This window comes from Onthophagus taurus, chromosome 11, assembly GCF_036711975.1.
Source record: "Onthophagus taurus isolate NC chromosome 11, IU_Otau_3.0, whole genome shotgun sequence".
Classification (NCBI taxonomy): domain Eukaryota; kingdom Metazoa; phylum Arthropoda; class Insecta; order Coleoptera; family Scarabaeidae; genus Onthophagus; species Onthophagus taurus.
In genome coordinates, this window is record NC_091976.1 from 8335891 (window position 1) to 8363428 (window position 27538).

At 34.5% G+C, this 27538-nt stretch overlaps 1 protein-coding gene across 10 annotated transcripts in view; it reads left to right on the plus strand.

Annotated features, from left to right (window-relative positions):
- LOC111416684 (spectrin beta chain) overlaps positions 1-24013 on the plus strand; it is a 43530-nt gene extending 19517 nt beyond the window's left edge. The window contains exons 1-8 of one of the 10 annotated variants that reach the window (XM_071199711.1): positions 1694-1715; positions 2485-8759; positions 9777-10355; positions 16671-16839; positions 17496-17609; positions 22740-22883; positions 23035-23488; positions 23558-24013. In XM_071199711.1, coding sequence (XP_071055812.1) covers positions 2517-8759; positions 9777-10355; positions 16671-16839; positions 17496-17609; positions 22740-22883; positions 23035-23488; positions 23558-23561 — 7707 coding nt within the window. In that variant the 5' untranslated portion in view covers positions 1694-1715; positions 2485-2516 and the 3' untranslated portion in view covers positions 23562-24013. Of the gene's footprint in view, positions 1-1693; positions 1716-2484; positions 8760-9776; positions 10356-16670; positions 16840-16936; positions 16985-17495; positions 17610-22739; positions 22884-23034; positions 23489-23557 lie in introns of those variants that run through there. The other 9 variants (XM_071199710.1, XM_071199712.1, XM_071199715.1 and 6 more) reach the window with 9 other exon arrangements.
- Positions 24014-27538: the final 3525 nt, after the last annotated feature.

Consider the following 27538-nt stretch of genomic DNA (forward strand, 5'->3'; position numbering starts at 1 on the left):
TTGAGTCCTTGATTTTCTCATAGATGACTGGATCCAAAAGGCTCTTAATAACACCAAAACTAAAGCCGAAACTGTATCTGCAGATGTATTGGCAGCTAAAGAAGTTCCACAAAAACTTGCTAAAACTATTGAAGTTGGAAGATACGCTTTTGATCAAGTTTTTAATGCGGATGAGAGTGGTTTCTTTTTGAAAAGAATGACAAGTGCAATTTCCGTAGCATAATCACAAAAACGGAAAATTTTGCTACAACGCTTCAGGAGATCGCTTTCTGAAACCGCTGCGAAAATTGCCACTGATGTGTTGTGTGATTCATCTGATGTATTTACTGAATGGTTCGAAAAATGTTTTGTCCCAGAGTTAGACGGTATATGAATGTCAAAGGTCTCGAATTTCTTTCAAATTTTTTCGGTCTTAGAACATCCAAATGTGCATTTTTTTTTCTGCCACCTAATTCTATATCCTTGATACAACCGCTAGACCAAGGAATAATCTCGGCTTTTAAAACATTACGTAAAATGATCACTTCAATATGTTGTGCACAAAATGATTGATGCAACATTTCATTAATGGATTGTGTCAATCAAGTAGGATCAGCGTTAAATGATTTAAAGCCATCAATTTTGAGTGCATGCTGAAACCGATTTGGCCAAAATTTGTCAAAAACAAATTCCGTCAAAGACATAGCTAAACCGTGAACGCTTAATAACTTGATTTCTTAAACCCACTCAAATAGTATCAGCATCACAGGATTCTAGGGATCATAGCAAAATATGACGACGAAGATGTTTGTAGTGGTATTGTTATCAGAGTGACGTCGAATAAAATTTTATATTTTTTGATTTGTAATATGAGTTGCACATTACATACATTAGAAACGATGAACCTATCATGCTTTTGTATATACAATATATTTTTATAAAGACATTTTTTTACACTGACTTTTAAATTAAAAAATTTATGCTCCTTAAATCGAATTTTCTACTGGTTTTCCCTATACTATTGACCTGCTACTCTTGTTAGCAGCAGGACAACAACATACAACGTCGATACTGTTGACGCCTACATTTTAAGATATCGAAGAACGTATAACCAGAGAAATTTTAAAATACTTTTTTGTCATACTTTTTATATCCTGAAAGTTATAAAAAAATCACAAATTTATAATAATCACATATGTCCGATAACTTCTAAGAGGATACTGTTAAAGTGTTAGAAAATTAGATAGGAACTAAGATTATTATAGAGATTATTTGCTTTTTTAAATAATATTTTAAAATGATTACCGATAGATATAGGAATTATTGTTCGTTACCCTGGATTTTCTGGCATTCCAGGCTTGACCTAGTTTAACATAGGCTTTGTGGGTTCTCTGGACCTCGTACCATGCCGTCGACTTCAGCAAATCGATTGTTGGAACCCGTTAGTTCAGGCGCCGTCCGTCTCGGGGTCTTGCTGCATAGCGATATCGGTTTTGGGCAAAACAGTTCGCGTGTGTATCTGTGCCCAAAAAAAGTATATATAGTAGTTGAAGCCCGAATAGTTCTGAGGTGTCGTCTAGACTGGCACCTTTATAAAATTTCAAAATCTTGACCTTTACGCGGCGCTCCAATCGGCGTCGTTCAATGTATCATCGTAGACCGGCAATTCGAGGAGACAAGTAACCAATGTTCGTTAAACGTTAGATTTTTTGGCGGAAAAAAATCCAGTGGAAAAAGTAAGGCTTATTTCATTATTATTTAATATTGTCACGCTTGTCGAGTAAAAGGTTATTAAGTAATAATGTTTGCGAGTTATTGGGGTTATCGTAAAATACAAATTGTGCGGTCGAGATAAGATTTGACGAGATTTTTGCTCATAATGTGTTTTTATAAGAAAAACGAAAATATTTCTTTATAGTTTTGTTGTTAGAAAACAGGAAGGAAACCGAGATTTATTTTGAAAATAAACCAACGGTTTATTTTTAAATAATTTTTGCATTGCCCGTCCTAATTTTCGTTATTTATATATAGATCGTAAACACAGAAAGATACGTTAACCCAGAAAAATATCTCTCAAATTTTAATTGTTTAAATTTATTCTATTCTAAAATTTTACTTTCAAAACTACCTCCCTGGTAATAAGAGTACTATTGCGGTTTTCCGCATATACCGTGCCCGAGTCATAACCTAATATCGATTTCGACTAACTTGGTAAAATGCACCGAGTATAATTTTTCTAAAACCAAACATTGCTGTGGACGATTTTAGTCGGACAGGTTATCCTTGAACGCTAAAATATATAAAAAAAACTGCGACTAAAATAGAAAAAAAGAGATATTCAGGTTGTGTAATTGAAACTCACACTCTGTTTGCAGTTTCTCTTATTAGATCTTACGTCATCATTACACACCGCTCGTTTTTTAATTCCATTTACAACTCAACTGAATTAATTATTACATTCGTTCAAGTTAAGATGCTTAAATAGTTGTTTTTTTTTTATTTTAGATAGGCCACTGCGGCCAAAGTAATTGATCATCATGACGACAGACATCAGTATAAACCGCTGGGATCCTACACTTCAACAGGAGATCGTGGAAGAGTACGAATACGATGGTGGAAATTCCTCTTCACGCCTCTTTGAACGCTCGCGTATTAAAGCATTGGCAGACGAACGTGAATCTGTACAGAAAAAAACGTTTCAAAAATGGGTTAATTCCCATCTTGTACGTGTAAATTCTCGCATCGGTGACCTCTATTTAGACCTTCGCGATGGTAAACAACTCATTAAATTGCTTGAAGTTCTCTCAGGTGAACGATTACCGAGACCGACAAAAGGAAAAATGCGGATTCACTGTTTAGAAAACGTAGATAAAGCTCTGCAATTCCTTCGCGATCAAAGAGTTCATTTAGAAAACATGGGTTCGCATGACATTGTCGACGGGAACCCGAGATTATCACTTGGTTTAATTTGGACCATAATCCTTCGCTTCCAAATACAAGACATCACAATCGAAGAAACAGATAATAAAGAAACCAAATCGGCCAAGGATGCTTTGCTTTTATGGTGCCAGATGAAAACTGCCGGTTATCAAAATGTGAATATTCGTAATTTCACCACATCGTGGCGCGACGGGTTGGCTTTCAATGCTATCATTCACAAACATCGTCCCGATTTAATTCAATATGACAAGCTCACTAAAGCTAATCCTATTCACAATTTAAATAATGCGTTCAACATCGCTGAAGAAAAACTGGACCTCACCAAATTGCTCGACGCCGAAGACGTGTTCGTCGAGCAACCGGATGAGAAATCGATCATCACATACGTCGTCACATATTATCACTACTTCAGTAAGATGAAACAAGAAACCGTTCAAGGAAAGCGTATCGGAAAAGTCGTCGGAATTGCAATGGATAATGAACGAATGATTCGAGAATACGAATCGTTAACCAGTGATTTATTGGCTTGGATTGAAGCTACAATCACTGCTCTTGGCGATCGCCAATTCGCAAATAGTTTACAAGGTGTTCAACAGCAATTATCACAATTTAGTAATTATAGAACGGTAGAAAAACCACCAAAATTCGTTGAAAAAGGTAATTTGGAAATTTTGTTGTTTACCCTTCAATCAAAGATGCGCGCAAACAACCAGCGTGTATACACGCCGAAAGAAGGTAAAATGATTGCTGATATAAACAAAGCTTGGGAGCGTCTTGAAAAAGCAGAACACGAACGAGAACTCGCGTTGCGTGAAGAACTCATTCGACAAGAAAAACTTGAACAACTTGCCGCCCGATTTAATCGTAAAGCGAGCATGCGTGAGACTTGGTTGAGTGAGAACCAGCGATTGGTATCGCAAGACAACTTTGGTCATGATTTAGCTGCCGTTGAAGCAGCCGCTAAGAAACACGAAGCAATCGAAACAGATATTTTAGCGTACGAAGAACGAGTACAAGCTGTAGTAGCTGTGGCTCAAGAATTATCAGCCGAAAATTACCATGATATGGAAAGAATCAGTCAGAGAAAAGACAACGTATTACGATTATGGAATTACTTATTAGAACTTCTCAAGGCGAGAAGAATGAGGTTAGAATTAAGCTTACAGTTACAACAAACCTTCCAAGAGATGCTTCATATTTTGGATTCAATGGAAGATTTGAAGAGCAGATTATTAACAGACGATCATGGAAAACATTTGATGGGTGTAGAAGATTTACTCCAAAAACACAATCTTCTTGAAGCAGATATTAATATTCTTGGAGAGAGAGTAAAAGCGGTTGCTTTAGCATCACAACGGTTCTTGGACGTAGATATTTTGGAAGGATACAAACCGTGCGATCCTTCGTTAGTTTTGGATCGTGTACAGCAATTAGAAGATGCTTACGCCGAACTTGTTCGACTTGCAGTTGAACGTCGTACTAGATTAGAAGAGTCGCGTAAACTCTGGCAATTTTATTGGGATATGGCGGATGAAGACAATTGGATTAAGGAAAATGGACAAATCGTTTCCACAGCTGATATTGGACATGATCTTACAACGGTACATTTGCTATTGGCCAAACACAAAGCTTTAGAAAACGAAATTCAAGCGCACGAACCTCAACTTCAAGCCGTTTTGAACGTTGGCGAGGAATTGGTAACATCTGGACACTTTGGTTCCGACAAGATTCAGCAACGACTTCAAGAAGCATCCGAGGCTTGGCGCCATTTATTAGAATTAACGGCGTATCGTCGTAAACGACTCGAAGAGGCCGTCGATTATCATCAATTATTTGCAGATGCCGATGACGTAGATATTTGGATGTTGGATACCTTGAGGTTAGTTTCCAGCGAAGACGTGGGACGTGACGAAGCTAACGCTCAATCTTTACTTAAAAAACATCGCGATGTAACAGACGAACTTAAGAATTATTCTTCTACCATCGATCAATTACATCAACAAGCTGAACAACTTGGACCAGAACTTGCTAATGCGCCGGAAGTTCAAAAAAGATTATCTTCAATCGATAGCCGATATAAGGAGTTATTAGAATTGGCTAAGTTACGTAAACAGAGATTATTGGACGCGCTATCTCTTTACAAATTGCTGTCTGAAAGTGATGGTGTTGAGCAATGGATTGGCGAGAAGGACCGAATGCTTCAGACGATGACTCCTGCTCGCGACATTGAAGATGTGGAAATTATGAAACACCGTTACGACGGATTTGAAAAGGAAATGAACTCGAACGCTTCCAGAGTAGCCGTTGTCAACCAATTAGCAAGGCAATTACTTCACGTTGAACATCCAGATTCGGAACAAATCACTGCAAGACAGAATCAACTTAACCAGAAATGGGCCGAGCTTCGCGATAAAGCAGAATCAAAGAAAGACGAACTCAACCAAGCACATGGTGTGCAAACGTTCCATATTGAATGCCGTGAAACCGTCACTTGGATTGAAGATAAGAAGAGAATTCTTCAAAGTACGGATAGTTTGGAAATGGATTTGACTGGAATCATGACTTTACAGAGACGTTTGTCGGGAATGGAACGCGATTTAGCAGCTATCCAAGCGAAATTAACGGCATTAGAAAAAGAGGCTCAGGAAATGGAGAAAGAACACCCAGAAGAAGCCGCCGTTGTCCGGGAACGCATCACCCAAATCCAAATTATCTGGGAGCAACTTACTCAAATGTTAAAAGAACGTGACGCGAAATTGGAAGAAGCCGGGGATCTTCACCGCTTTCTTAGAGATTTGGATCATTTCCAAGCTTGGCTCACTCGTACACAAACAGATGTCGCCTCTGAAGATACCCCTGGTTCTTTGGCCGAAGCCGAAAAGCTTTTGTCGCAGCATCAAAACATCAAAGATGAAATCGATAATTACACTGATGACTATACAAAGATGATGGAATACGGGGAAAGAATCACTGCCGAACCTGGTACTCAAGATGATCCGCAATACATGTTCTTACGCGAACGTTTGAAGGCCCTTAAGGATGGCTGGGCTGAACTTAAACAAATGTGGGAAAATCGTCAACAACTACTCTCCCAATCACTCAGCTTACAAATGTTGAACAGAGATGCACGTCAAGCTGAAGTTATCTTAAGCCAACAAGAGCACACCTTGAATAAAGATGAAACTCCGACATCCTTGGAACAAGCCGAAAACTTATTAAAGAAACACGAAGCTTTCTTAACCACCATGGACGCGAACGATGACAAAATCAACACAGTCGTTCAATTTAGCCGTAGATTATGCGACGAAAATCACTTTGCATCTGACAAAATCGCTAAAAGAGCTGATGCTATCGATGAACGCAGACAAAGCAATAGAGAACGAGCGCAAGCTTTAACCGATCGATTAAGAGATTTGTTAGAACTTCAGCAGTTCTTAAGAGATTGCGAGGAACTTTCAGAATGGATTCAAGAGAAACACATCGTCGCACAAGATGAAACTTATCGTTCCGCTAAAACAATTCATTCCAAATGGACCAGACATCAAGCGTTTGAAGCCGAAATCGGTTCTAATAAAGAGAGATTGACTAATTTACAACAAGCCGGTGAAGACTTGGCGAGAGATAAACCAGAATACGCACAAATGATCCAGCCGAAATTGAAAGAACTCCAAGATCAATTTGTCTTGCTGGAAGATACCACCAAAGATAAAGGTGAACGTCTCTTTGATGCTAATCGCGAAGTTTTGATCCATCAAACATGTGATGACATCGACAGTTGGATCAACGAATTAGAAAAACAGATCGAAAATGAAGACACTGGTCAAGATTTGGCTTCCGTAAATATCTTGATGCAAAAACAACAGATGATTGAAACCCAAATGGCGGTGAAGGCAAGACAAGTTGACCAGCTGGAATCTCAAACACACCATTTGGAACAGAAAGTGCCCGACAAAGATATGGAAGAAATCAAAGTCAAAAAGACCAAAGTCGAGGAACGTTTCGAACAATTAAAGCAACCTCTGTTGGAACGACAGCGTCAATTGGAAAAGAAAAAGGAAGCGTTCCAGTTTCGACGCGACGTCGAAGACGAATTATTATGGATTTCCGAAAAGATGCCACTTGCAACTTCGGACGAATACGGTTCCGGTTTATTCCATGTGCATATGCTAATGAAGAAAAATCAATCATTAAAAACAGAAATCGATAATCACGAACCGAGAATACGTACTGTGTGCAATAACGGACAGAAATTAGTGGATGAAGGTCACGAATCTTCTGATGAATTCTCTAATTTAATTGCTGAATTATCACGCGCTTGGCAAAATTTGAAAGATGCGATCGAAAAACGAAAAGAAAACTTACTTCGAAATGAACGAGCTCAGCAGTACTTATTCGATGCAGGTGAGGCTGAAGCGTGGATGAGCGAACAAGAACTCTATATGATGGTTGAAGATCGTGGAAAAGATGAAACGTCTGCAAGAAATTTATTGAAGAAACACGACAGTCAAGAAGCCGCCGTAGAAGCTTACGCCGATACTATCAGATCTTTAGGTGAAACTGTTCGTGCTTTAGCTGCTGAAGAACACCCACTCGCCGAACAAGTTGCCGTTAAACAATCTCAGCTTGACAAATTATACGCCGGTTTGAAAGATTTAGCTGGTGAACGCAGAGCTAAACTTAATGAAGCTCTTCAATTGTTCTTGTTGAATCGCGAAGTTGGCGATTTGGAACAATGGATAGCCGATAGAGAAGTTGTTGCATCCTCGCATGAGTTGGGACAAGATTACGATCACGTTACTCTTCTTTGGGAAAGATTTAAAGAGTTCGCAAGAGATACCGAATCTATCGGAACGGAGCGTGTTCAATCCGTCAATGATATCGCCGATCGATTAATCGAAGCTGGGCATTCCGATTCCGCTGTAGTAGCGGAATGGAAAGATCAATTGAACGAAGCATGGCAAGATTTGCTCGAACTTATCGAAACAAGAACGCAGATGTTAGCAGCTTCAAGAGAACTTCACAAATTCTTCCACGATTGCAAGGATATTTTGGGACGTATTCTTGAAAAACAAGTTTCGATGAGCGATGAACTCGGTAGAGATGCGGGCTCGGTTTCAGCTCTTCAAAGAAAACATCAAAATTTCTTACAAGATCTTCAAACTTTACAATCTCAAGTGCAACAAATCCAAGAAGAATCCGCAAAACTTCAAGCGGCTTATGCGGGAGACAAAGCCCGCGAGATCACCAATAGAGAAGCTGAAGTTGTTAACGCTTGGGCCAATTTACAAGCAAATTGCGATCAACGAAAACTGAAATTAGCCGACACCGGAGATTTATTCAAATTCTTTAACCTGGTTCGTACCCTAATGCAATGGATGGATGATGTTATTCGTCAAATGAACACCGGCGAAAAACCTAGAGATGTCAGTGGAGTTGAAACTTTAATGAACAATCATCAGAGTTTGAAAGCCGAAATAGATTCTAGAGAAGACAATTTTACAACTTGCGTCAGTTTGGGTCGCGAACTATTGTCTAGAAATCATTACGCGTCAGCCGAGATCCGCGAGAAGCTTGTTGTTTTAAGTAATCAAAGAAACGCTTTACATCACCGTTGGGAAGAACGTTGGGAGAACCTTCAGTTGATCCTGGAAGTGTATCAATTCGCAAGAGATGCCGCCGTTGCTGAAGCATGGCTCATCGCCCAAGAACCGTACCTTATGAGTACCGAATTGGGACATTCGATTGATGACGTCGAAAATCTTATCAAGAAACATGAAGCGTTTGAGAAGTCCGCGGCAGCCCAAGAAGAACGCTTCAGTGCTTTGGAGAGGTTAACCACAGTAAGTACAATTATATTTGTTGTATGTTGGTAGTTACTTGTTTACTTTATCTTTTTCTGTTTGCTGAAGTATTAAAAGAATGAAATCATGACATCAAATGGCGTTAAATATTTGAAATTTTTGCTTGTAACTTATTCGTTCAGAAAATATATTAAAACCTCGATATAACGGACCTCGTTAGAATGGACAAAATATTTTTAAGTCATACTATTAATATTATCTATTTAATACATTAGTATATTTAAATATAAATGTTAGCTTCTTAGATAGAATCCACCTCAGGTTATTCTTCAAGTTACTTTATTCCATTTTCATAGATAAACTCGAGGTACTCTCCAAGTTGTTTATACGATGTATAAATCAAGAACGGTTGTTCTAGTTTTAATTGTTATTCAGCGCTAATGTTGTATATTTTTGTTAAACGAAAAGTAAAAGCTAAACTCGATCAATATCTTAATTTTATATTATGAATCTTAAGTCTCAAACTAACAACATTACACAACACGAAGAAAATAAATTAAGCATTTGTTAATTCAAAGTGTGAAATAGTAGTTGCTTACCTATGCGTGACGTCACGAACGGGCCTTCTCCATCGTTGGTATAAATTATGCCAAGTAGACTGAACGCAACGGTGTGGTTAGCTGTCCGAATTTCTGTGCATTAAAATTAATCATTTCATTCAGTTTAAAGTGCAAATTAAAAATTTTTCATATAACAGACTTTTTCCTATAAGTTATATCGAGGTTTGACTGTATTACTATTAGGGCATTTTAGTTATGGTATGACGTAATAGAACATTCTAGGGATTAGTAATATTTTCAGACTCTAAATACGTATAGTTATGTTGAATTGACGACAAAAATGTTTGCAAAAGAAATATTTTTCCTTATTTAATTAACTCGGTATCACAGTCAAATAAAAATTAATAAGCAGTTATGAAAAAAAGTTTCGTTCTTTTATTACTTCATTTAATTGTTTCATTGCTCTTAACGACAAAGCTTTTGTATGTGTTTGTAGTTAGAACAACTTAATTTGGGTGCTGGGCCATTTCTTAACTTGATGCATGTTCCAAGTCAAAAAATAGAATTAAACTTTCCGCAAATTTTTCCGAAAGATTGCGTCGATTATCCCGTTTGTAATAATTATTATAACCGGAGCTTTTCGCTCCGACCGCCTTCCGAACTTGTCCCATTTATTATTAAAGATGTCGATAAATTTTATAAACCAAGAATTACCGTTCGACGATTGTTCACATTAAAAGGTGTTATTAAATACTATCCCGATACGTCTCCTGATATTTTCAATAAATCCTTCCTTTACGGGGATCAAACCGAATGTCTAAATATCGTTACAAATTCAAAATTAAATGAGAATTTCGATTCAAAAGTTTCTTTCAATTTAAATTCCGCAAAATCAAATATTATATTATCCGAAGCGTTTATTTTAAGAGAAAAATTATTTTTGAGTGGTTTATCAAACAATTTAGTTAATATTTCGATTCCTTTTGATGATGAATTAATTCGAAAGGTAATTTTAAGAAAACGTAAATCGGCTAATCGACGTAACTTTCAAAATAATGAAGTAACAGGTGATCAGGTGAGTGTAGACCCGCTTTCGAAATTATTTAATAAATTAATTTTTCAATTTAACAATTTTCCCTTTAACTAACACACTATCTATGGTAATAAAAGTACGATTGTTTGTTTTCAAAGAAATATTTTAAAGATGTTTTATAAATGTGTATAAAAATTAATTTAGGTTTAAGATGATGATCACGAAATACGGAACGTAACACAAATTAAAATCCCAACACTTTAGTTTTGGGGTTTATTTAGTTATTATTAAAGTTCTCTCTAAAATGTCACCTTTTGGAAATATTGGGTTCCATCCTCACGATCGCATTAATTTTCTTCAGTATTAACATATTTAACTATTATTTCTTTCTTTAACACTAAATCTTTAATAAAATTAAACTTTATATCAATGTGTTTTGTTCTCTTTGAATTTTCAGAGTTTTTAATTAAACTTAAAGCACTTATAATTTAATGATTGATAATCAATCATTAAATTATTTTCTTTCATTCTTACTTTAAAGTCTTTTAATAGTCTCTTCACAAAAATAATTTCTTGTGCTGCATTTGCTGCTGCTACAAATTCTACCTCTGCTGTTGATAATGCCACACAACTCTGTTACGACTGTTCCAAGTAACAATATTAGTTCCATAAAACACTACTACACCACTGGTACTCTTTCGATCCGATTTATCACCAGCCCAATCTGTATCAGTAAATCCATCAACCACATCTCCACTCTCCTTCTTGTAAAATATACAATAACTTTTCGTTTCCTTCAAATATCTTAAAACTCTTTTTGCAGCTTCCCAGTCACTCTTTTTAGGTGTGTTAACATTTGTACTTAAAAACGATGTTGCAAAAGCTATATCAGGTCTCGTATATGTAGCTATGTACGTAAGACTTCCCACTACTTCTCTATATGGAATATCTTTTAACTGGTCCTCCTCACTAAAATAACCAGTTATCATGGGAGTTAACTTTCCTTTACTTTCCTTCATACCATATCTGTCCAGAATTTGATCTATGTATCTTGATTGTTTGATAAACATTTTGTCCTTTTCTTGCATAATTTCCATTCCTAAAAATTCTTTTATCTTTCCTAAATCTATTGCCTTAAATTTACTTTTCAAATTTTCTAGAACTTTCTCGTATCTTCCAGTCAATAATATATCGTCCACATATAATAACATCTATGCATCGTCACTTATACAGGGTGATTCAAAAAACCGCTGATATACTTCTAGGGCAGGTAATGAGGTAATACTTATATACGTGGTGTTGCAAATGCCTTCTTAACGAGATATAGCGGGTCAAAGTTTCTTTAAAATTAAACATTATCTGCAATAAAAAGCCCTTTTTTAAAAATATTTTCAACTCCACTGCTAATTTTGTCAAACGGGCAGTATTTTCGTGTAAAGTAATCATTTATCTATCAATTGGTCTCTTACAAAACTTTGATTAAAGTAACAGTTTTTGATTAAATTAACAAATTTTCTACAAACGTGTTTTTCTTAAAAACTATTGCTTTGATCAAAGTTTTGTAAGAGACCAATTGATAGATAATTGATCACTTTACACGCGTAGAGAGCAATGGCGTAGATAATATTTTTTAAAAAAGTGCTTTTTATTGCAGATGTTTAATTTTAAAGAAACTTTGATCCGCTATATCTCGCCAACGAGGCATTTGCGACCCCATGTATATTAAGACTATTCATCTTAATTTTTCATGTATTATCTACTCTAGAAGTCTGTCAGCGGTTTTTTGAATCACCCTGTATGTAAGCAATAATCCACTTTTGATCTTTTGAAACCATTTTCTAATGCAAATCTATTAAATCTTTCGTTCCAACATCTTGGTGATTCTTTTAAACCATACAGTGATTTATTCAACTTTGCTGGAATCTCTTCAATGCCTTAATGTATTTTTATATACACATCTGACTGTAATCTTCCATTTAAGAATGCAGATGGAATATCTACTTGTTGTATCGTCCAACCATCATTTAAAGCGTTTATTAAAAATAGTCTTTGATGACATTCTAGATACAGGTGCATACAATGTTATATCAGAATTTCCCTTGTATTGAAAACCTTTTGCCACTAATCTGGCTTTCTTTGAACCATCTCTTTTCTCTGTAAATACCCATCTCGTGTCTATAAGTTTTGTTTCTTTTGGCAATTCCGTTACAGTCCATGTTTCTTGTTCCTGTTCACTGTACACTTCATATTCATCTAAATATTTTGGCTTATTAACTTTGTCTACCAGATCTCGATTCATTTTTTACCATTTCATTTTCAAAGTTCTTTTCATCGTTTTCTTCTGTATTATTATCTATTGTTTTCTCTTTTATTTTCTTAATACTTGGTTCTTTATTTTCTTCACTTTCTTCGAATTTATTTTCTATATATTGAATATTCCTTTCTTCAAAAATAACAACTCTGGTCACTAGTATTTTATTCTCAATTGCATTCCACACTTTGTATTCTCCATCATGGTAACCTACAAATCTTGCTGGTCTTGCTCTAACATCCAATTTATTACCTTTTGGTAAGACTGTCATCCAACAATTACTTCCAAAAATTCTCAACTTATCCAATTCATTCTGTCCAAACCATAATTTTTCCGGAAGTATTCCACCATTCAGTTCATAAGCTGAGGTTCGAACTGCTTCACGCCACAAATGCTTCGGCAAACCAGAATCTATAAACTTTGTTCTCACTTTATTTAACAAAGTACGATTCATTCGTTCAGATATACCATTTTGTTGAGGAGTATAAGGTACTGTAATTCTATTCCTCTGTTCTGACAAAAATTTTGTAATTTTCTCGATCTAAATTCACCACCATTTTAATAATTTAATTATTGTAAAATGTGAAAAATCATTAACAATAACTTGGAAATATCGTTCTCCATCATTTGTTGTTGGTGAATTGGTCCACATACGTCAGAGTGAATGAATTCTCCAACCTTTTTAGAATTCTTTATGTGTTTATCAAATCTTGATCGTGTCCCTTTTCCTTCAATACAAATACTACATTTTTCTTCACTAAATGGTAATCCCAAAAGTTTTAACCCTTTTACATTTAAGTGACCCAATCTTTTATGCCATAAATTTCTATCTTCTTGTACAGAACTTGTGTGAACCATATCATCACTCATTCTTATTTGTAACTTGAGTATTTAAGCTCCATTCAATTGATTAGCGAATTTCAAAATTATCTTTCTTGATTTTAACCTTATTTTTCATGAATGATACCAAAAATCCTTTCTTCGTTAAGCTTTTTACCGGTAATAAGTTTTGATGTAAACCATCCACTACCATAACTCCGATTTTAATACTTTTTCCTTTATAATCTGCTCTAATAATACCTTTGTGTGTTCCTTTTAAAGTTTTACCATCGGCAATTGTTACTGATACTTTATTCTTTAATTTGTTAACGTTCTCAATATTAGACATTAATTTATTACTTACTAGATGATTTGTAGCTCCTGAATCTACAATAAACAAAGTATTTCCATAATTTTCAAGACAATTAAAAGCAACAAATGATATTTCTTTCTTCGTTTGTGCACTATTACCTTGGTATCCTCGACCTCTTTGATAATTTCCTGGTCATCCTCTTCCTCTATAATTTTGATTAGTTTCTTTATCAGTTGTTTCTCCTTTTTCAAGTCTAACTCTACAATTTATCGCTTTATGTCCAGGTCTTTTGCATCTAAAACATTTCATGGTCCTTGAATTAAAAGCTATTTCCTTATTAATATGATCCTCTTTATTGCCTTCTTTTAACTCTTTATCCAATAATCTTGACTTTACAAAGTCCATAGTCACTTGCGTTGTTATAGTTTCAATAGCCCTAACCACATGATTGTATTTCTCATTAATCGTAAGTAAAAGAATTTCGTCCATTTTTGTGCCCAAGTTCTCTATTTCCCTTATTATCGTATCAAATTTATGAAAATGTTCCTCCATATTTAAGTTTCCTTGTTTTAACGATAAAAGTGTTCCCATTAAATGTAATTTTGATATAACACTTTTTCTCTCCAAAATATCTTGTAAAACTTTCATCATATCCTTTGCTGTTAAACAATCTTTAATTAAATCTATATGTTTTTCTGTTATACATTGAACTATTATGGATTTCGCTTCCACGTCTTTTGTTTTCAAATTAGCCTTTTTTGTTGCATCAGCTTTAGGGTGTCCAATTCCCGGGACTAAAAATGTTTTCGGGATTCGGGACTAAATTCTAATTCCCGGTATTTGGACCAAAGGTCCCGAATTCCCGAAAATAGTCTCGAAATCAAAATACGTTTGCAAAAAAATATTTAAAAAAATATTTAAAAACGTACTTTGGGTTTTTTACTTTAGTGTTACTGTAGGAGTTCACCCATTGAATAATACAAATTTATATAGAACGAGAGAAACATAAAAAAATCACAAAATAGGAAATTAAAAAAAAAAATTATTTTTTAAAATATGCTTTAGTGCTACAAGTGCGTTTAAAGATTTATCTCCTAATACCAAGCGTATTTTCGTTGCAAAATAACCGGCAATAGAAAACGCCCTTTCCGATTGTACACTCGTGGGCGGTATGGTTAGCAAATACTCGTAGCATAGTTGAAGATTCTTGCCTCGACAACCGCCTTTCTCGAAAAGGGCGTCTTTGATTATTGTAATTAATGAATTTTTTGTTGATGTTCCAATTTGAGGTGGTGATATTGCTCTCGTGGTGGACGTAGACATTGCATTTTCAAATATCCTATTTAATTTTTCTGCTAATGACAAATTATTTGATGAGCACACAAAAACCTCCAGAGCACAGGCTAGCCACAACTCACAGTGTCACACAACTATACCTATTAACTGGAGCACCGCCGGTATATAACACCGATTCTACAAATATTGCAAGTCGTAACCCGTTCTAGGCGGTGATTCCCCTATCAATTTAGGTTTTTTACGAACTCAGAGAACCGTTTCGTTAGATCACCCGTTAGGTAGTCGGAGCCTCGAGGTCGATATTTTTAACAGGTTGTAATCTGTTAGTTGTAGTCGTTCCGATATTTTAATTTTTTCCTTAATCGGGACTTTTAAAATCCCGGGACTTCTTAATGGTCCCGGACCTACATTTTTTTCAAGAAATCCCGTGACGGACCCGGGACTAAATACCGGGACTGGACACCCTAATCAGCTTCCTCATTAATATCTTTATACAAAACTTCATCTACCATCTTCTCCTCCAAAATACACTTTACTCTGAATCTCCAATCTCCAAAAGATTCGGATGACAACATAGGTAAATTTACTTGAGTCATGATGTCGAGCGGTTTTTTTTTATTAAGGTTAGGTTTTTAGTCTTCTCATTTACAACCACGTAACTTCTCGTATTCAATCTAATCTTTATTCTTTTGCGGCATCTGGGCCCATAACCTATTAAAGGTTATTTAAAATACCTCTTCACTTTTTGTATTATTACTTTTATTAAATATTAACTGAACACACATAAAAACTTTTATCACGAACTTGAGAACCTATTTCTCTAAGGGTTACCAACCTTAACCTTCATTTTCTCCAACACTTAAGATTTTATTGAAGTTAAAGGTATTAATTTGAAATATAATCAGTACGTTATTTGATATTTTATGTTGCTCTGTGACATTCTCTATGTTTATCTTCTACATAACATATTCTTCCTATGTCATCCTCATGATATAGGACTTGAATTAGTCTGCTACGTATTAAACACATATTGAATCCCTCATAATTGGACTGTGTGACAGTGATCACTGTTTCACTTCTTACAGATATCGGTTAGAGTAAAAGAATCTACATTTACTTCATTTTTTATGCAAAACTCACAATCAAAATAGAATAAAGCCAAATTATATGTTTCATGAATGCAAAGCCGTGACTAAGCTAATTGCTACTGTAACGTTTCATTTATGGTAGTCATTAATAAAACAAAGGGACTCTTAAAAAATTCCTTAAAACAAGCACTTCAGAAAGGTCATGGGAAGCAAATGGTTCATTATATTTTTGTTGTATTTTTTTAATGGGGTAATGCTTTTAAATAGAAAAAATGCTGGTTATTTCTTTTTTCAGCTCTCTCACATGCCTATCATTCCTTGCAAAATTATTAACTATTTATCTTTACAAAACCATGTAACTGTCGCTCTCAACTAGGGAGATTAGGATCGATGTACCATTTCTAAACATCCTATATATATTTATGAATGAGATGATTAATTACATAAGTGTAGTTAAAGGGTTAATGGTTACTGAAAAAAAATTGAATTTGTTTCAATGATCCGATATTAATCGAATGTTTGTTATTTAGTTCGAACTTCGTGAGATGAGACGACGTCAAGAAGCTGCTGAAGCCGAAGAGAAAGCTAAACGAGAAGCCGAAGAAGCTGAGAAACGCCGCGCAGCTTTGGAAGCCGAACAAAAAGCCGCCGCGGAAGCGGATCGCACCGACGCAGCTTCTCCGGTTGAGGAAAAACCAGGTAAAATTTTGTATTGAATTTCGTTTCATTAACACACGTTGACTTCATGATCACGAAAAACTTTCACGTTTCTCTCTACGCTTTCCGTTTTACGCAGCCTCTGTTGGGCATAAGGGCTCATTGCGAGCTTCATCACCTGGTGAAGGTAAACATTGCTCTCAACTTACTGTTTAATAGAAATAAGAATTTTTTAACCTCACAGAAAATCATAATAATTTTTTTTAATACCGTGTACTCTATTGCACTTTCCTAAAAAGCTAATGTAACCCAGTTTCATAGATTGTGTTTATTTTTTATAGGTTTTCAAAATTTCTAATCGTATTTATTCAACTCTTTACCACATTTGTAATTAAAAATGCTCTTTGAAGTAATACATTTATTATTGCATTTGGTTATTATTGTGTTCTTTAGTCGTATTTGGACAAGTCTTATTAAACAGTCTTTAATAAATTTTTTTTTACTTTAATGTGTTAAAGAGTGGTTTTTGTATTCTGTGCGTTATGATGCTTTGCAATTTCTGAATGCTTTGTAATTTTGTTGCTACAACTCTTAGATACTTTTGGATTTTGGATGACCATATTTGGGATACATTAATATTTATAGAAAAGGTAGTTTTTGCATGATTTTTGATAATGAGCATGTGCATGTTGGTGTAGCAGCGACCGGTCGACCACCCGTTGGTGCGGGGGAAAGCGGTAGAGAACAGGAACAACAGGAAAGGGTGACATCGGCTGGTTCTTCAACCGTAATGCAAGCTAAAACGGCCACCAGTGAGTATATGACGTTTTATTTACCTTCCGTAACGTTAGCAATGGAGAGTAAGTTAATTATATGTACTTGAAACAGTTTTTATGTAAAAAATTTGCTTAAAAATGTTGGTAAATTGAAACGTCTATGATTAGTCTTTACGAAACTATTCTAAATGTAAAGAAAACCCAACAAAGCTTTTTTGCACGAAAGTAGATGCTAAGTTATGTAGTTTGGCTTTCTTTTTTGTTGTTAAAAACGAGAATCCTTCTTGTATTTTTTCCCTCTTTTTCCCTTTTCTTTATATAGTAGATCCATAATTTTCGGGTCAGTCATAAAGTCGCCTGTTTTGATCTTTCACGTGATTAGCTAAACAGTATACTGTAGGGTATTGTACTACATTTATTGTTATAACACAGCAGTTTTTAACAATAAAGGCAGAATGTACAGAGTGGGGCAGAATCGAAGGATGTTTTAGAAATGAGAATCAGCTGTTGTTTAATTGAAAAAAAGTTTATTTATAGTTTAGATGTTACCATTTAACAATGAAAAAGTGAAATTATTTAAATAAGTTCTGAAAATAAATTAAATTGATTAATTAGCTAAGGTGTCACAACTAACGTGATCCTTCTATAAGTCACAATGGTTATCTGGATAACAGCATCGTGCGTTCGCAGTTGAGGAATATCTAAAATCGGCCGAGTCTGTTATTGTCGTGCGACGGTTTCAGTTCCGAAATGTGACAGAATCAGATGGGTACAAAATTTTAGAACGACGGCATCAGCAATGAATCAAAAGCTCGAAGGTCGTCCTCGAAGTGGGCACCTGCGTCCGTAGAAAGGGTGAGACAAGCAGTAATTGTAAATTCGCAGCGCTCTGTTTCGAAGACTTTCGCTTTCACCCTATAAGCTTATGGTTATCAAGCAACTGAAAGAAGGATATTTTGCACAACGCCAGCAGTTCGTTGAAAGAATGCAAATCATTTTTGCTGATGAACCACAGTAATAATGATGACTGATGAGGCTCATTTTCATTTGAACATTTGATGCGTATGTAAACCTAGAAATCTGAAGTGTTGAAAAAAGCTATCACAGCACAAGTTAGGAAATTGACATCGACCTGTGTGAGAAGGAGATGAGGAACTTTGAGAATCAACTACAGCAGTGCATTGCAGAAAAAAAATTTACCAAGTATGATGGATGCTCTAAAATACGCTATTCTCCAAAATATGCTGAGAAGAGAACATCCCACCCGATTCGAAAACAGGAATTATTTGTCCAGTCTACTAAAAGGGACACAAACTAACCTGTGAAAATTATTTTGGCATAACACTACTATCTACAGCCTACAAAATCTTCATCCATATATTTAACAAGCGCTTCCATCACAGAAAACTTAATAGGCGAATATCGAGCTGATTTTAGAAAAGGGCGCTCCAAAAACGATCAGCTATTCTTATCTATCTGCAGTGAAACAAATTCTGAACAAGATCTGGGAACAGGTCATAGATGTATACAATGTTTTCGTGGATTTCAAGCAGGCATATGACTCCACCAGATACTACATAGCTTCCGCATTGTTTCCTAATATAAACCGGTTAATAAGGGCTACAATGAATTCAACAGTAGCGACAGTTCGAACACAGAATATGACCTAACTGACGTATTCGATATAAACAAAGGGCTAAAACAAAGTCGGTGTTTAATTTGATATCTCAATACGTAATACGCCAAATGAATACCGGGAGAACTAATTTGTTAATAAATAGATCCGTACAAATGCCTACAATATTAACATCATGCTTCGCAGGACAGATGACACGGCAGATATATACATAGAACGTAAAAGAGAAGCCAAGAAGATCTGTCTTTAAATCAATAAGCAAATGACGAAGATATTAACCCAATCGAGCACAAATAGGAATGTAAAGCACATTATAGTCGAGGAAAATGTTGAAAAAGTGAGGAGTTTATGAACCTGGGAGTCAAACTCAATGCAGAAGGAGCGGAGGAATCACAAATATAAAGTAGAATAACGACCGCGAACAGAACTTACTTTGCTCTATCACATGTATTCCTCTCCAAAGCTGTATTCAAGCTGTTCAAAAATTACAGTCTATTAAGGGGGGAAGCTGATTTAGGCGATCGAAAATTACAGGATGAAAAAAAATGGACAATTTTTTTTATTTTTAATCTTACATCTTTTTAGTTCAAAGTATAAGCTATACTAATACGCTTTCAAATAAAATCGTGTATGCAATATCAAATAATGCAGTTTCAAGAAAATCGCGTTTAAAGTTTTTTCAAAAAAGGGTTGCTATTTTTTAAATTTTACCGCTGTCGTACGCTAATCAGCTAATTGGTCCATACAACTACCCGTCAGCTTGTTCGAAAAACGGGTTTTGAGAAATTAGATCGGCTCTACGGGCCTTACGAGCTTCTTTTGTGCTACTAAAGCTACGGTGTTGTTGTCTTGAAATGCGCAGCTTGAAATTCGTAAACTTTTGGGCTTGTGCTTATGTACGCGTGGTCTTTCAGCGGCTGTAACTGAAAAAGAACTTCGAATTTTGACATAAAACTTTGGTTGCATATTTTCGTATGTAACTACTATCGATTAAGATGAATAAAAAAAATGATTTTTTGACCTAAAGCTTCCCCTTAAACCATCATTAGACCTATACTGTATTATGGATGCGAGATATGGATTATGACAGAGTGAGCAAAGAATAAGCTGGAAGTAAAGAAAAAGTTAATGAGAGATGAGAAGATGTCAAAATTTTTTATTATTTAACGATACTAAGACTGTATACTGTGCAATTTGATCAGATTTCATAGAAGAGCAGGTGGAAGAGTAATGATATTGCCAGTGCAGTATATAAAATTTTAAGGAGTGGCACAGGACTTTTTGCTGTTGGAAAGAGCTGATTTTGTGGAGCGATAGCTGCATCCCTCAAAACTACAATAGTTTAATAAGCTTGCAATCGCACATGTTCCACAAAGAAATAACAATCTGAAAGATTACAATGAAATTTTCGATTCTTAGGCACTCGTGCATTCAGTTCATAGTGCAATAGAACGACATTTTTGAAGGACTACTTGTAGTTTACTAAATTCGTTAACGAAGTTAAATTTCGGACATTTTCTTCTGAAAAGGAAAAGTTCTATAAAGTAACGTTCTGTACACTTCTCTTTTTCTGAAATTATTAGCTTAAGACAAAGAAATCAGAGAAAAGAGGTAACGGTAAAGGCTTTCTGATTCCAAACAAAGTAGCTGCCATTTAGTCTGTATACAGGGCCTCCCAAAACTCCCGTGACGGAACTATAAGTTTTGAACGAGTGAAGAAAATAATTTGAAAATTTGGGGATCACTTAAAAGTCATAAAAACTACATTTTTAGATAGTTTAGAACTTCCATACAATGTGGAGTTTTTTAGGGGATGACCACCCCTACATTTTTAAATAGCAACCGCTGTCGAGTTTTACCTTATTTTAAAGGTAATGCAAAAAGAAACACAACCTCATAAACCAACACCCGATATCTTAATTATTTCAAGAATTATGAGGGGTTGACTACCAAATGAGAAAATAAAATGTTTTGATGTTTTCTTGCACGTTTATTACGATTTTTATAACAAATGTTCAAATTGTCGACCTTCTTCGGTCTCGCAATGACCCAAACGCTCATAAATGGAATTTTGAACCATCTGGAGTATATCCCTAGTGATATTGGTGGTTTCTTCAAGTATGCGATTTTCCAATTCATTTATTGATTCTGGTTTTGTTGCATACATTCTACTTTTTTTTACTCAAGTGGTGTTAGATCAGGAAATCATGGTGTTCACTCAATTTCACCTCTTCTACCAATCCAACGGTTTGGAAAGGTGTAGCTTAAAAAGTCTAGGACTGCGCGACTAAAATGTGGAGGAGCACCACCTTATTAGAACTACTTGTTGTCAATACCATTAGGGCATACGGCACGTACATTTGGAACATGATTTTCTAACAGTTGCAGATATCTGTCTCCGTCCAAATTTCCATGAATAAAAAATGAACTAATTACATTCTTTCCCATAATACCAGCCAATAGATTCATTTTCTGCGGGCTCTAAGTTTGATCTTCTCTTATTAAACGTAGATTTTCGTCCCTCCAATAACGACAATTGTGCCTATTAACCTTACTATTCAAGTAGAAAGAATGTTTCTGTCAACATCACATTTTTCACGTACTATTTCACAGAATTCCAACTTTTTTTCGAAGTCACCTTCGTTCAATTCTTGAACTAGGTGAAACTTATAGGGGAAATAATTATTTCTTTTCAAAATTTTATGGATAGGACTTTACCAATTTCACTAGGAATATGCTCCTGATGGTTCAAAATTCCATTTATGAGCGTTTGGATCATTGCGAGACCGAAGAATATCAACAATTTGAACATTTGTTATAAAAATCGAAATAATCGTACAAAAAAACATGAAAACATTTTATTCTCCACTTTGCGCGGTAGTTCTAAACTATTTAAGAATGTAGTTTTTATGACTATTAGTGATCCCCAAATTTTCATATTTTTTTCTCACTCGTTCAAAACTTATAGCTCCGTCCTGGGAAGTTTGGGAAGCCCTGTATAATTAGATGCCTGTAGTCAATAAAATGTACTATGAGAACATTTTTTGCCAAATAACCCAAAACCAATGAAGAAGTAAAAATTTTTAATGTTTTTTTAGATGTATGTAACATTTCGGAATAACATACATTTCTGCAAAATATATTTAAAAAATAAAATTTATGAAAAATAAATAAATTTTTCATCAAAATCCTTTATTTCTAACACCATTGTAAAATCCAAATATTGAAGAAACGGACTATGGTATCTATGCTTTCCGTAGATCAAACCATAGTATTGATTTCCTCAGATTTTATTTTTATATCATAAAACAATGTAATACTCGGGCAGCAAAATAGAGAATCCTAAAATCACAAAATAGTTGCATTAATCTCTAAATTACCAGGGATCTACAATATTATCGACATTTTATCCTTTACTTTATTCCAAGTTTTGTTTAAATTGTTATTTCCTTTCCATTATACATTTTGTAAATCCTTTGAATTGAAGGCATTGCATGCGTGTTCGTTTTTGCTTATTTGTGTTGTTAAAGCGCCAAGACCAGCAACAGTCGAAAAGGAGGCTCGCAGGAAAGATCGCTCTCGCAGCAAATCTCCATTCCGGAGTTTCCGGTGGAAGAAAGGTCACAAGCAGTCTTCCGGGGCTAGTGATGACGAAGCCGTGCACTATTCCTCAGGTATATTACGATCAGGGTTCGAGCTTCTTTGTTATGTGCAGTAGAGTCCACGTTAATATAATCGTTAAATTGTCCCTTTTATCCTTTCAATTACTTTTTTATCATTCCTGCCAGATTTAAAATTTGACTCAAATAAACTTCTAAAATTTAGAACAAGCTAGTCCTGATGAAGAGCCTGAATTAGAAGGTCTGTTGACTCGTAAACATGAATGGGCCAACACGACCACCAAGTCTACAAATCGCTCCTGGACGACGATGTACTGCGTGCTGAAAGGCACCCAGTTACATTTCTACAAGGACGCGAAAGCGGCCAAAACACAACCCGATCAGATGTTGAAGGGAGAACAGCCATTGAATTTAACCGGAGCTTCAGCGATTGTCGCTTCCGATTATAAAAAGAGAAAGCACGTGTTCCGATTGAAACTGGAAAATGGAGCCGATTTCTTATTCCAGGCTCACGATGATGCTGAAATGAATCAATGGGTCGGTAGAATTTCGGTACTGCAGGAAGCTGGTTCTGCAGGACCATCGCGATCGCAAACGCTGCCCGCGTCCGGACAAAAGGACGATAAAAAGCGAAAAAGCTTTTTGACACTGAAAAAGAAGTAAGTCATTTTTTAAATATTATTGACATAAGCATTAATTAATTAATGGTGGTTTTCTTTTTATTTCAGTTAAATGTTTAAGCCGTTGACATTTCTTCATTGAACGAATTTTTTTTTATTATGATTATTACTATATTTAATATATTTTATTATTGTATCTTGCACCCCTAGTGAATGTATAGAATTTATTAATAATATATATAATATATACGATATTATATCATATGTGATGACGCTAAAAAAAAAAAGTTAATGTACGATTGTGTTGCAATACTACTGAACCTATTCGTCTCTTACTGTCTCTCCTTTCAGCTTTTGCTTTTTGCGAACCGACGACAAACGAAAATCAAATGAATGAAGAGAATTAGGAAAAAAAATTATAAATGAAAACGTTATTACCGTGTTTGTCTCATTTTCGTATTTTATGCAGGTAGGACATACTTATTTTTTATGTTACGAAAAATCCTCAGCAGTGTGCTTTAAGTTGAAAAAACCTGTAATAAATTGATAAAATTTTTACTCACAATTTTGGTGTTTTATTTTAAACAAAAACAAATAATTGTACCTTATCCGAAATCCAAATATAAAAACTGTATTTATAGCAGGGTTTGTCCGATTTAAATCACTTAACTTAAAACACCATTTGAGTAATTTATTTATAATATAATAATAATATCTTTATTTAAGCTACCGACTCAGTATTGGGTCTTTCCGCTTACTGTGGACAATTCTATGTTATTAAGTATATAACTTAACATATATATTAATTATGTTTAACGCTTCAATAGTTCGTACGGTGAAAAAGGTTCTCCTTTATGCCCGCGTATTTGACACAGTTGATCCAGGGCGACGAGTATAGTTTTCTTAATAAATTTTGTCTTCAACCTTTTGTGTCCTCACATTGGTTGGATTTTAGTCCTTGAGTATAAAACCTCATAATATACGTATTATGAAGAGGATTGTTTGGGTGTCTGATTTTTGTTAATATTCTTAAACATCTTTCAGCTTTCTGCATTATAGTCTTGGTTGAGTTTGGTGAGCATAGTGTTGCTATATGTCCGTAATCTAGCAGCGGTCGAGATATACTTTTATAAATTTTCGTTGCTGATTCTGTAGAAATGCCCTTTATAGCGAGTGCGGGAAGTTAGCCCCCCATTTTTTGATTTTTAATTTTTTTTGTTCTAGATTGTTCTAGAGTTGTTCTACATTGTTCCAAAGCGGCAAATCGAAAAAATAAAAACTCCGCGAGAAAACCAAAAAAACGGGTTTTTTGACTAGCCCCCCGTTTTAGGAAAAATGAAATTTTCTTTGTTGTTCTGGGTTGTTCTAGTTGTTCTAGTTATTGTTCTAGAAAATCAAAATTATGAGATACACCATTACGAAGTTATAACTAAAAATAGGTTTGGCCGCCGGAATATCTAGTAGATTGCTGTGACCATAGTTTTTCTATTATCAATTCCATATTACAAATATATACTTACTATAGCTAACGCAATCTGGAACAGCTATTATTTTCACTAGAACAACTCTCTAAAGGGCACTTTACTCTTTGAAAATTAAAGTTTTTGGAAGTTTCAGTCAGTAATTCTTGTGTCAGCGGTTTTATATTACACAATAAGAATTAAAAAACATAGAACAATCTAAAATAACTCAAACTTTGCGGATTCAAATTGTTATAGATGTGTTTTACATTTAACACGGACATTAATTTTGCAAAATCACATATTTTTTGTTGCTCTAAATTGTTCTTGTTGTTCTAGGTACTTAAAATGTTTATTTAATCACTGCGGCTTTAGTTCTTTTAAAGTTTCATATTAAAAATTAGTACTTACAACAATTAAAACAATTCAGAACAGCTGTTATTTTTACTAGAAAAACCTTAAATTTGAATTGTTGTGATATCGGACAGGTTTTGTTGAATCAGTGAACCCAACCTTTAATATAATAATAGTTTTAAAAAACTAAAAAAATATGGAATAATCTGACCATCCTAATTTTCTAAAAATCACAAGTTTCACCTTTGTCTTTAAACTTACAATAGTAAAACATAAGTTGCGATTTAAATAAACTAAACTAACAAATAAAACAATAACTATTCGATCAGTATTACTATATCAGTACAATAACTTATTCTAAGGTAAACTATAACTAAATAAACTAAATTATATAAATAAACTAATATCATAGAATAATACGGTTACATCACTTTGCTCATTTATAAACATATATGCACATTTGTGCATTTATTTCAGTAGCTTCTTCAACTTGTACGGATTTTTTTCGTAAGTTATTAAATAATATCTAATTGGCATTGTTGGGCACAAATGCTGGGTAGTGTCTTACATCATTCAAAGATTGAGTACCTTCTTAACTGATGATACCTGCGGGGATATAGAATTTGTTGTGGAGTTACAAATTGCGTGCGTAATCACTCAATTTTGTTTTATTGTTCTCTCCATTCGTTGTTTCTATAAACAGACCACATTTTTTTTGCAATTGTTGCTTAGAGTTTGCATGTAGTTTTCTATTACTTGCTTTAGCTGTGCGTAGCCAAATATTGTTATGATGTCAATGTCGATTGGTAAAATTATGTCTTTATGGAAAGTAACGTTTAAACAGTTATTGCAGTTTTTAGTCCTACAATAACTAAATTCTTCTTTAAATAGTTGTGTGCAAAGAAACGCAATATTTGAAATAGCATTCACTATTATCACGCCAGCAATATTCTGGCTTTCAAAATAATTTATTCCTGTTAATAGTTCAGCTCTTTTTTTATATGTTGCTTTACTAGAACCGGTTTTTAAAAATAATTTTAGGAAACTAAAGCAATCTGTGCAAACATTCTCAACATGATTTTTAAATGAATTGTGTGTACGGGAAAAAGCTAAAATATGAAATATACTGTCGAATCCGCAAGTATTTTGAACAATGTATTTTTTATTTTTTATTGAAATAGATACTAAAAACTTACTTATGAACTTATGAAAGAATTACTAACTGAAACTTCCTAAAATTTTAATTTTCAAAGAGTAAAGTGGAGAAAAGTTCTTTATGGAGTTGTTCTAGTGAAAATATTAGCAGTTCCAGATTGCTTAGGTATAATAAGTATATATTTGTGATATGGAACTGAAAATAGAAAAACTATGCTCACAGTAATCAACTAGACATTTTGGCAGCCCAACCTATTTTTAGTTATAACTTCGTAATGCTGTATCCCATAATTTTGATTTTCTAGAACAATAACTAGAACAACTAGAACAACCCAGAACAACAGAGAAAATCTGATTTTTCAAAAAATGGGGGGTTAGTAAAAAACCTGTTTTTTTGTTTTTCTCGCAGAGTTTTTATTTTTGCTATTTGCCGCTTTGGAACAATGTAGAACAACTCTAGAACAACAATGAAAAATTTAAAAATCAAAATATGGGGGGTTAACTTCCCGCACTCGATTACCCCCTCAATTTACAACTCCAGAACAAAGTTTATATCCTCGCAAGTATCATCAGCTACGAAGGTACTCACTCTTTGGGTGATGTAGGACACTACACGGCATTTGTGCCCAACAATGCCAATTGGTTATTATTTAATGGTTTAAGAAAAAAATCCATACAAGTTGAAGAAGCAACAGAAATAAATGCACAAATGTGTGTAAATGAGTTCCGTGATATTAGTCTATTTAGATGATTTAATTTATTTAGTTATACTTTACTTTAGAATAAGTTTTTGTACAGTTTTTGCGAAAGAATAGTTATTGTTTTGTTAGTTTGTTAGTTTAGTTTATTTATTAATTTATTACTTAGTTTTACAAAATAAAATACACTTTAAATCGCAATTTATGTTTTATTATTATAAGTTTAAAGAGAAAGGTGATTTTTAGAAAATTAGATGGTGAGATTATTCCATATTATTTAATTTTTTAAAACTATTATTATATTAAAGGTTGGTTCACTGATTCAACAAAACCTGTCCGATATCACAACAACTCAAATTTAAGGTTTTTCTAGTGAAAATAACAGCTGTTCTGAATTGTTGTAAGTACTAATTTTTAATATA